Here is an 11661-nt window from a genome sequence, read left to right on the forward strand (position 1 = left end):
GTATAAGATGAACCAAACAGTGATCAGAGAGCCCCAAAGCTGCTCCTGGAACAGAGTGATATGCATTCTTTATTGTGGTGTAACAGGGATCCGATATATTACTGTCTCTGGTGGGGACATGAGTTCTGTGTCTGTGATCTGATTAGCAAGTTTCTGTAAAGCGGAGCTCACGTGCGCTTGCAGAGGAATGTAGACACTGACGAGAATGAATAAGCAACACTCCCACAGCGAACAGAACGGCTTGCAGTTAATGAAGAACACTTCTAGATCTGAACAGCACATCTTCTTTAACACAGTTACATCTGTACACCACCTCTCATTGATGTAAAAGCATGTCCCGCCACCGCGTGATTTCCCAGTTGATTCTGCGTCACGATCTGATCTGAACAGCTGAAAGCCCGGGAGACTCAACGCGCTGTCCGGAATGACGTCTTTCAGCCAGGTTTCCGTGAAACACAGAGCAGCAGAGTTTGAAAAATCCTTATTTATCCGGGAGAGCAGAAGGAGTTTGTCCGTTTTGTTGGGTAGAGAGCGAAGGTTCGCCAGATGGATGCTAGGCAATGGCGTTTTGAATCTGCACTGCCTGAGCTTGATGAGGGCGCTGGCTCACTTCACCCATCTGCGTGTCCTGAAGCGCTTGATCAGCGCTGCAGCTCCCCCGACTACAATGTCCAGCAAAACATCAGAATAGTCAAAAACCAGTGAAATATCAGGTGGTGTGTACTTCTGAATGTCCAGCAATTTGTCTCTGGTGAAACTGATTGCAGGGATATAACTAAAGACAGGACAAACTAACAAAAACATAAAAACAACTGCGGAGCACGCCACAGAGGCAGCCATCAGCGTCGGCGCCATCGCAAACTTTAGTTAAAACTTTTATTTTAAAGTACTTTATGTTGTAATGAAGTGCACTTATTTTGATGTTGACTAACATACTAAAGCACACGTAAAGTACTTGATTATCATTTAACTAGTGTGTTATTTGATATTACATTTAAAGTTAATATTTTTTAAATGTCCTAAATTGCAACTTCATAATTACAAAGATGTAATTCAAAACATATATAAATACATGACATACAAGTTTCAAATAGAAATTACATTAAAGTATATTTTAGTTTCCATTCAGAATTGCTTAGAGAGACCAATCCACTTCGAGTGTAAACTAAACGATCCAATGCACATTGGCATGAGATGATTGCATCCAGCTGCCGCTGATCATAAAAAGGCAGTTGGTGCATCGCATATCAGCTTTTCGCTTCAGAGACGAGCAACAACATCATTCTGCTCCTACCAAACTGCTTCATGTGTGACAAGTCTAGTGCGCTCTAGGGAGCTTTTTGTGTTGGCGGATGGCGCGTCAGCGGTGGTCGTTCCTGTGTCGAGTGCGTTGCGCACTTCAGGCTGCACTACCCCCTGTCATGCTGCAAACGGCCGTTTCCCCTGTGCGTCTCAGCACGTAAAAGTGCATTTCCCTAAAAGTGCCAATTTCTCTAAAAGAGTACAATAAGCCGGTGCGTCTTTGTAAAGACAATGGATCGTCTTTTTAAAGATGCCGTTTCACCCGTGCGTTTCTGGATGCAGTCGTTACTCAGCACCGGGTGATGGTCACGATCGCTGCCTCATGTGTCTGGGCATTAAACACACTGAGGTGGCGTTCGCGGATGAGTCATGTTCCCATTGCGGGAAGATGACCATCTCGGATCTGCGGGCCAGGCTTTGTTTCCTCCAGGGGGGCGGAGCTCCGTTGCCTCTGCCGCGATCTAGTGTTCGTCCTGGCGGCAGCCAGGCTTGGACTACTTCGAGCAGTAGCACGAGCGGTCTGAGGATTACAGTGGTGGCAAACCCCTCAGGGAATCAACCCTCGGGGGATCATCGCTCCTTTAGAGCTTCGCAACCAGTTGAGCCGCCAAAGGAACACACTGGGCCCTCTTCAAAGAGCGTACCAGCGGTATTCTTCGGTGCTCCTCCCAACGACCGGATGTCGATCACTGCATCGGAGGGAGGCCAAGGCACTGAGGAACCTGCACGAGGGTGGTCATGATCCGGAATTTCTGGAAAAGCTCCGAACCGCTACTGACCTCACGCTCCGAGTGACGAAGGTCATCGCGAGTTCTCTGGGTCATGCGATGTCCACACTTGTGTTCCAGGAGCGTCATCTCTGGCTGTGTCTGGTTGATATCAGGGACGCCGACAAAGTTTGGTTCCTTAATGCCCCTGTGTCCCAGACGGGCCTCTTCTGCGACGCGGTCGAGAGCTTGGCCCAGCAGCTCTCGGCTGCACAGAAGCAGACTGAGGCGGGTTGTCACACCCTGCCCTGGCGGGCAGCTGCTGCCTCCACCCATCCGCCGGCCGCAGCGCCCCAGCTTGCTCATCACCAAGGGTGGCCCCCAGCGTTCGCCCCTGCTCCCGCGCCACATCTGCAGCAGCCTCCAGCAAGCGGCGCCGTGGAGCTGGGCGTAGGCAGGTCGCCCCACCCGTCCAGACCCCCGTCAAACCTGGCAGTGAGCGAAAGAGCAAGAGACCCCGGGACGGGTGACCCAGAGAGGGAGGAAGCTGCTCTTTGGGGGATGGTGAAGGCAGAATCTGGAAAATCTCGATGAGAGAGCGGTTTTCTCTGTCTCTGGGTCCAAGGAGGGCACGGAGAGTCGCGGAAGGACCAGCACCGGACCACACTCATCCTCCTCCATCGCCAGCAGGCAGCAGCGGGCGGTTCAAGAGCGTCAACAAAGGCCCTACTCACGCACCCTCTGCCAAACTGTGGAACCAGGTAAGCGTTGCACCGCACACTCAGACCCCTCTTCGGTCCGCTCACAAGCCGCCCGAGTTGGGTCCCTGCATTCCACCTTGCTGCCCCACTGTGGGTATGGCAGTGGTTCCGCTGGTCCCGCTTGCACAGTATCTGGGTGCCAGGCTAGTGCTACCCAACCCGTCTCATTGGCTTCTGCGGACCATCAGCCTCGGCTATGCGATTCAGTTCACCCTGCATCCCCCCAAGTTCAGTGGCATCCGCTTCACGACCGCTTCCTTTCTTGCGTGCGGAGATCGCAGTCCTACTGCTGAAGGATGCGATAGAGCCGGTCCCTCCATCCGATATGAATACAGGGTTTTACAGCCCTTACTTCATTGTACCCAAAAAAGGCGGTGGGTTACAACCAATCTTGGATCGGCGTGTCTTGAACCGGGCCCTTTGCCGGTTACCATTCAAGATATTGACGCAGAAACGCATCATCGGGTGGATCCGTCCCCGAGACTGGTTTGCAGCAATCGACCTGAAGGATGTGTACTTTCATGTGTCGATCCTTCCGCGGTTCGGGTTCGAAGGACGAGCATATCAGTGCAAGGTCCTGCCCTCCGGGCTGTCCCTGTCGCCCCGTGTCCTCACATAAGTTTTGATGGCAGCCCTTGTTCCCCTGAGAGAACAGGGAGTTCACATTCCCAACTACCTTAGCGACTGGCTCATACTAGCTTATTCTCAGCATCAGTTGTGTGCACACAGGGACTTAGGGACTCAGCCGGTTGGGCCTTCAGGTCAACTGGGAAAAGAGCAAACTCTCCTGACGCAGAGGATCTCTTTTCTCAGTATGGAGTTGGATTCGGTCGAACAGACAGCACGCCTCACAGAGGAACGTGTGCGGTCAGTGCTGAACTGCTTGAATTCGTTCAAGGGCAGGACAGCGGTCCCAATGTTTGTTTTTGATCCTTTTTCATGATTTACTTTCGTTCAAACTTTCTAAAGGCTACACATTTAGAGTAATATGAACTAATTGTTGTTATGAGGGAAGTCGTGGCCTAATGGTTAGAGAGTCGGACTCATAACCCAAAGGTTGTGGGTTCGAGTCTCATACCAGCAGGGATTGTAGGTGGTGAAGGTCTCCCACCTTCAATACCACGACTGAGGTGCCCTTGAGCAAGGCACTGAGCCCCCAACTGCTCCCTGGGCACCGCAGCATAAATGGCTGCCCACTGCTCCGGGTGTGTGTTCACGGTGTTTGTGTGTGTTCACTGCTGTGTGTGTGCACTTTGGATGGGTTAAATGCAGAGCACTAATTCAGAGTATGGGTCACCATACTTGGCCACATGTAACTTCACTCACTTTTTTTTTTTTTCACTTTTTTATTACAACATGACTCTCTGGAATACTTGATTGAGCTAAACTCTATAGGACAGTGGCCCTCCAGGACTGAGTTTAGACACCTTGGGCCTAAAGAATCATACCAACTTGTGGAAAATGGGCATTCGATGTCCCCTTTAATACTTAAAGGGATAGTTCACCCTAAAATGAAGACCCATAAGAAATCTGTTCATCTTCAGAAAACAAATTAAGATATTTTTAAATAAAATTTAGAGATTTCTGTCCCTCCATTGAAAGTCTGTTCACCCAAAACTGACGCTTCCAAATATTCGTAAAGAGATCAAAACAGCTTCTGTTTATGTTCGCTGATCAGTGTTTATATGTGAATAAAGCAATCAAATCTCTTCAAAAGACTTGGAGTCATATCAATTTATTTTTTGATCTCTTTACAAATGTTTTGAAGCTTCAGAGTTTTGGGTGAACAGACTTTCAGCGGAGGGATAGAAATCTCTAGATTTGATTAAAAACCTCTTCATTAGTGTTGTAGGATGAACGAAATTCTTATGGGTTTGGACCGACATGAGGGTGATTAAATGATGACAGAATTTTCATCTCTTTAACTCTAGAGGTTTGTTGAGATCACGAACCTAAAGTATAAGCGGTAGTAACAGTGATGCTGCCTTGTCTTACAAACACCAGTAAAAACCCGTTAGAACCAAACAAACGTTTCGCATACTTTGTTTACCTTGAACGTGCAACCTCCAGACTCACTTACAGTATGTATGGTCTCTCTTTTTAAAGCCTCAGTTTCAGAATGGAGCGTCAGAAAGAGAGAGAGGCTTGCGTGGATCTGACTGTGTGGGAATACTTCACGAAAAAGACACAGCACTCCACTCTCCTTGAGTCATTTCTTTCTCTTTCTGCCTGTCTCTCTCTCTCCGCTGAATCCTCTTTCCCCTTATCAGGCCAGCACAGGCCTCCATCGGCCTCTCCCCGCTCTGACAGGAGCAACAACAATGGGCCTGCGATACCAGTCCGCTTCACAGGGTAAACCTGCCACGGGCACAGATTACCCGTGACACACACACTCGCAGTCCCTCTCGTACTCTCCAAAACACAACACCGCCTTCTCCAAGGCCTCAAAACACAAAACGGACACAAAAACCTTTCAAATAATTTAACTCCTGTCCCTTGCTCTCTTCTTAATCTGTCGGTCCGGTCTCTATGTCTGTAGCCTTCCTGTAATGACCTGCAATTCACTGAGACTGTATACAAAGTAAAACATTATGCTGACCTAGATCAACCACAATAGTACACACTTATGTTAAAGGGATAGTACACCCAAAAATGAAAATTCTGCCATTAATTACTCACCCTCGTGTTGTTCCAAACCTGTAAGACCTTCATCTTTGGAACCCAATTTAAGATATTTTTGATGAAATCTGAGGGTTCTCTGACCCTCCCATAGACAGCAAGGTAACTACCACGTTCAAGGTCCAGAAAAGTACCAAGATGATCGACAAAGTAGTCCGTGTGACATCAGTGGTTTAACTGTAAAGGTACGAAGCTACGAGAATACTTTTTTGCGCAAAGAAAACAAAAATAACGACTTTATTCCACATTTTCTGGGTCAGCGCCGCCACACGCTCGCGTCATGATACTGTTGTGAACGCAGTAGAGATGAAAATGTGGAATGAAGTCTTTATTTTTGTTTTCTTTGCGCAAAAAAGTATTCTCGTAGCTTCGTACCTTTACAGTTAAACCACTGATGTCACACGGACTACTTTGTCGATCATCTTGGTACTTTTCTGGACCTTGAACGTGGTAGTTACCTTGCTGTCTATGGGAGGGTAAGAGAGCCTTCAGATTTCATCAAAAATATCTTAAATTGTGTTCCGAAGATGAACGAAGGTCTTACGGGTTTCGAACAACACGAGGGTGAGTAATTAATGACAGAATTTTCATTTTTGGGTGAACTATCCCTTTAAGTCACGTCATAATGATGGTATTTATGAGATGAACGAATGTCAAAAATTTCAGCAAAAATTCAGACTGTATAATTTAGCATGTTTTTATTCTTTTAAAGATAAAGAATAGGGATAAAGGTGAAGAAGTTAGGAAAGCTGATTGCTAAAAGTCTAAACAGACAAAACTGCATTTCCCATCATTCTCTGTACATCAGTTCTAGAGTTATGTCAGTTCAAGTCATGTCGGATAGATCGTATTTACGAGTTGAACGCACATGAACGCCACCACAAAGTCGTTATTACGAGTGGGAAACTTGAAATTTTCTTTAAGCCCCGAGTTTCCGAGTTGGGGGCGGGTCAATGAAAAACATAGTGAAATCGATGGAGGCAACGTCTGTAGTTGATGGTAAATTTTTGTTTAAATTGATAGTTTAGTTGTCCTATAAACTTAAATTGGTCATGTTCTTGTTACGCAGCTGAAATCCAAGTAAAAAAATGCAGACCCTGTTGTATTTTCTTGTAATTTATTAAAAGAAGTTACACCGCCATCTTGTGTCGACTAAACTGACTTGAACGCACCTGATGTTGTAATTACGACTTGTCAACTCGTAAGTACGAACGTCCCAGGAGGACTTGAACACAGCATTATTTCCTTTTCATTTTCTTGTGAAAATTTTTTTTTTTAAATTTGTCATCAACAGAAATTTCTAAAGAAATGTCCTAGGGAAATCAGGTTATCATGTCCACATTTTGCCCCGAATTTACCTTTTGAATTCACCTCCATAATAAATAAGCAAACCCACCTTGTCACTTCCTCCTGTGGCCGCCTCAATCTTCCCAGGGAAAGGTCCCCATGTGGTGCCCAGCAGAAGTGCCTGACAAGAACAAATCCTTCTCTCTCCGCCTTCACCAATCTTTTTCAGCTCCCCTGCAGGAAAAGAAAAATACAGTTATGACATAAACAAAAGCTCGGCATGTTTTTCAGTTGTTTTTGATGTTATATTTAAAAAGTTTCATTTAAGTACAATACAGTTCAAAGGTTTGGGGCTGGTAAGATTTTAAATGTTTTTGAAAATAGTCTCTTATGTTCTCTTATGAGGCTGCGTTGGTTTGATAAAAATAAACTAAAAACAGTAATATTGTGAAATATTATTACAATTTAAAATAACTGTTTATGGGAATATATTGTTAAATATAATTTATTCCTGTGATTCAAAGCTGAATTTTCAGCATCATTACTCCAGTCTTCAGTGTCACATGATCCTTCAGAAATCAGTATAATATGCTGATTTGCTGCTCAAGAAACATGATTATTATTATCAATGTTGAAAACAGCTGTGCTGCTTCATATTTTTGTGGAAACGGTGATACTTTTTTAGGTTTCTTTAATGAACAGAATGTTCAAAAGAACAGCATTTATTTGAAACAGAAATTATTTGTAACATTATAAATGTCTTTACTGTCACTTTTGATCATGTTGAAATAGGATGTAAGTCTCTAGTACATTCTAAAAAATGCTGGGTTTAAAAAGGGACAAACCCAGCTATTGGGTTGTTTTGACCCAGCGGTTGGGTTGTTTTGACCCAGCGGTTGGGTTGTTTTGACCCAGCTATTGGGTTGTTTTGACCCAGTGGTGAGGTTGTTTTGACCCAGCTATTGGATTTCAAACCTTACTGACCGCAAACGTTTGAACAGTAGTGTATAGGGCCATAATAATAATACACATCACTACTACCTGTACAGTAATATGATGCACTGTTGTATTATATATTCGTTTATACTGTGTATTGTATTGTATATTATGTGCATTTCAGTCTCGCTGGGGTGACCTGGGGTTTAGTGTCTTGCTCAAGGGCACAATGCTGAAGGTTCATGGACTTTAAACCTACTTCTACACAGTTACCAGCTGAGATCTTTAACCAAAACACCACAGCACTCCATGAGCAGACTAAGCCCTAGTGTGAGCGTCTCCCTCAATTAGAAATCATACAGCCATCCATCGGACCCTCTCCTGGGTGACCCTGCCTGTCTCTTTGATTAGGCTTTCACTCACTGCTGCGACAGGGCTTCAGATAAGGTTGATTAAGCCCCTTTTTGATGGAAGTTTTGATGTGAACAGTGCAGAATCGTGTTAAATTATCCAGTTTCAGGAGGAGATGCGAAATGCCAGCAGATGGATTGATAAATAAAGAGAATCTTGAGGCAGTGCTTTCAGGGTTAAGCCTTTACACCCATCCCCTCTCTGGATTAATAGATCTCTTCAACTACAGAAGGGCGCCAATGTGGGGCATGATTCAAAAATATTTTCTTTATAAATATATATTTAGATATTTATGAATTCTGCACACCAATACTTCACTGATGATGCAATATGTTTATACTTTAGAATAATCAAAAATCAAAACTGTCAAATATGTCTTGTAACTGACTGCAAATATATGTATGCACAAGTGAAAAAAAATCATTTAAAATTAAATAAAAAATATACAAATAAAAGGAATTTAAAAAATATGAGAGCTGCGGTAAAAAGGAAGATTTTCAGCAAATAAAGACTTAAGTTTCAGTCTGCTTCATGGAAATCATCTTACTGTATGGAGAAGAGCAGCATGAACATTCTTCAAAATATATTTTTTTATGTTACACAAAAGAAAGAAAGGCATATAGGTTTAGAACATACATTTTAAATGGTAAATGTTAAATCTGAGTCTGTAAACTTTCAGTTAACATGAAAACGCATCGAAGGTTCAAGGAATCGTTCACCCAAAAATCATGTCATCATTTACTCATCCTCATGTCGTTCCAGGGTTGGAAATTAACAGGGGCTCGTGGCAAAAATGCGACCAAAATGAACAAAAATTCCCCACAAATTCAAGATAAAGTGGCAAAAATTGCCCCTGCACGATTAAATGACATCGATTACGGCTGATGCGATTAAAATGAAAAGTGAAAATGTATGAAAAGTGTCAATTCGTGGAATAACATTTAGATCGGCGCACGTTGCATCAGATTGCTTTTTTTTTGCAGTGTTGAGCATTATAACCAATTGCACACATTTCTGTTGAGCTAGGTGTATGCAAATTTCCAGTGTTGTTATATTTGTCTTATTTGTCATATTCAGTGAGTCTTATATTGTTACTTTTCAGTATATTCATATTATCTTTTTATGTTACTGTTATATTTAGTCTTACTCATTTTTATTATGTATTCCATTTATACTCATATTCCGTTGATGTAGTATATTTTTCTTCATTTGACATATAAGAAAGCACATCTTGTTATGCTTAAGTGATGTTTTAATAGGATGTTGGAAACTTACTCTCTGCAGAAAAATTTTTTGTATGCAAGGATGTTCGCTAAATGTGTCTTCTGTCTTCATGGTACTACATGTTTCTTTCCGAGAGCTGCTATTTGCTATTTGCAGAGTGATACTTGAAAATTGCCAGGATGTGCTGTGCTGCTCAAAAGGTGTAAAACCACAGTCACATCTGTATTTTTATCTGATCTTATCTGGCCTTCATTGTCATGTCAGTGTGATCTGACCTAGCTTTGAACTTCAAGTTAATTTAGGTGGAGGAATACATTTGGCAAGACGTAGATAAATTCGTTTGACGTCTATAGATCAGACCAAAACATCTCGTGGTGTTGAAATAGGATGTAAGTCTCTAGTACATTCAAAAAAATGCTGGGTTAAAAAGGGACAAACCCAGCTATTGGGTTGTTTTGACCCAGCGGTTGGGTTGTTTTGACCCAGCTATTGGGTTGTTTTGACCCAGTGGTGAGGTTGTTTTGACCCAGCGGTTGGGTTGTTTTGACCCAGCGGTTGGGTTGTTTTGACCCAGTGGTGAGGTTGTTTTGACCCAGCTATTGGGTTGTTTTGACCCAGCGGTTGGGTTGTTTTGACCCAGTTATTGGGTTGTTTTGGCCCAGCGGTTGGCTTGTTTTGACCCAGCGGTTGGGTTGTTTTGACCCAGTTGTTGGGTTGTTTTGACCCAGTTATTGGGTTGTTTTGGCCCAGCGGTTGGCTTGTTTTGATAGCTGGGTTTGTCTCTTTTTAACCCAGCGCTGGGTTATATTTAACCCAGCATTTTTTAGAGTGTATATATATTATTCCAATTGGCTTTTCAGGCAGCTTCTTCTTTTCTTTCACATGCTCCAAAGGGTGAGCAAATTATGACAGAATTTTCATTTTTGAGTGAAACAGGATAGACAACATGAACATTACGCAGGATGGGACTCATTTTTAATCATCAGGAATGAAAAGTGTCCATTATATACTAGAAAGTCTGATGGATGATTGGGTGAAGTATTATCATTTTGATGTAAACCAAAAAGGAAAGTTGTTTTAGAGGCGGAGCAAGTTATTACATTTTGACAAAAGATTACAAAAATATTTTTTTTTATCTCTGGAAGTGCACAGATAGTTCACAATGACAACAGCAATGTGTATAATGAAAATAAAAAGCGTCCATTTTGATTTCGCATTGGCTTTCAAACTAAGAACCGACTTATAATTTACAATCCAATCAATGTTTGAGAAAACCATGTTAAAAGCTACTACAACATCAGGCGGAAATCTTTTTTCTTTCAAAATATTTTTTGTACCGTTCCACTTCAATGCATCAAATGAACATTAGGACACTCGCAATGAACTACACTTCATCTTCAAAATGTAGTCACACTCCATAGCACTTCAGAACGCAGGAGTACTGAAATAAACAAAAGTCATTATCAGAAAAATGACTGAGGGAAGAGCTGTTCTTCTACGTCAGATCCAAAGTGAAGTAATCAAAAGCCACAGAGAAACCAGCAAACCGGCCTTTTCTGCACCTCTCTCCTTCCACACTGTCCCTCTCTTCCATCTCTCTCTCTCTCTCTCTCTCTCTCTCTCAGTGGTCTAATCTGTGAGGGACTTAAAGGGACCTTATCTCCAGGCTCTCCTGCTTCATTTCATGCTTGATTTACTTTAATTTGTCTGATAGGGCAGCGGGATTTGGAGACGGCCCATCTATGGCTTGGGTGACGAGTGAAGAAAAAAAAAAGCCACTCTGATATTTCTCTGGCACATTGTCGCGGGTTTTTGACTTCTCTCCTCTCTCTCTCTCTGCCGCGAGTTTCTGGAGAGAGAGACGGGGAAAGAGCGGGAGAGAATGCGCGGGAGAATGAGAAAGATCTCAGTGCAGTGCAGCAGGCTGTTTGAGTGTGCTTGGAGTCAAGCAGACAGAGAAGAAAAGGATTGTGGGAGTGTGGCGTGATTGTGTGATGTAGATGTCGGAGGCAAAGTGCACTGCGTGGGTGAGTGGGGTTCAAACGCGCCGTCTGCCCTGGACACACAATGCACGCGTTATACTCAGTTTATTTAAGATTATGGCCGTACTCTGTTTACGATAAAATGGGTCTTGTTTATGAAATGTGAGCAGAACCATTTTTTTGTGTACGTTTTTTGTCTAGATGAAGTGAATATGACAATATACTTAAATTGTTTTACTAGTGATTTATGCTGAAATGTGTTCTTGCATTTCATGAGCATAATTAAGAATATATAAAAATAATCAAAATATATACATATATACTACAATATATATATGTATATATATGTGTGTGTGTGTGTGTGTGTGTGTG

The 11661-nt window shown here is 42.9% G+C and overlaps 1 protein-coding gene across 1 annotated transcript in view; it reads right to left on the bottom strand.

Moving 5' to 3' along the window:
* LOC107569300 (zinc finger protein ZFPM2-like) overlaps positions 1-11661 on the bottom strand; it is an 80384-nt gene that overhangs the window by 34193 nt on the left and 34530 nt on the right. Inside the window, exon 5 of the mRNA XM_016255358.1 lies at positions 6846-6970. Within this exon, the coding sequence (XP_016110844.1) occupies positions 6846-6970 (125 nt within the window). The remainder of the gene's footprint in view (positions 1-6845; positions 6971-11661) is intronic.

Source organism: Sinocyclocheilus grahami, unplaced genomic scaffold (assembly GCF_001515645.1).
Source record: "Sinocyclocheilus grahami isolate Dianchi unplaced genomic scaffold, SAMN03320097.WGS_v1.1 scaffold1331.1, whole genome shotgun sequence".
NCBI lineage: Eukaryota > Metazoa > Chordata > Actinopteri > Cypriniformes > Cyprinidae > Sinocyclocheilus > Sinocyclocheilus grahami.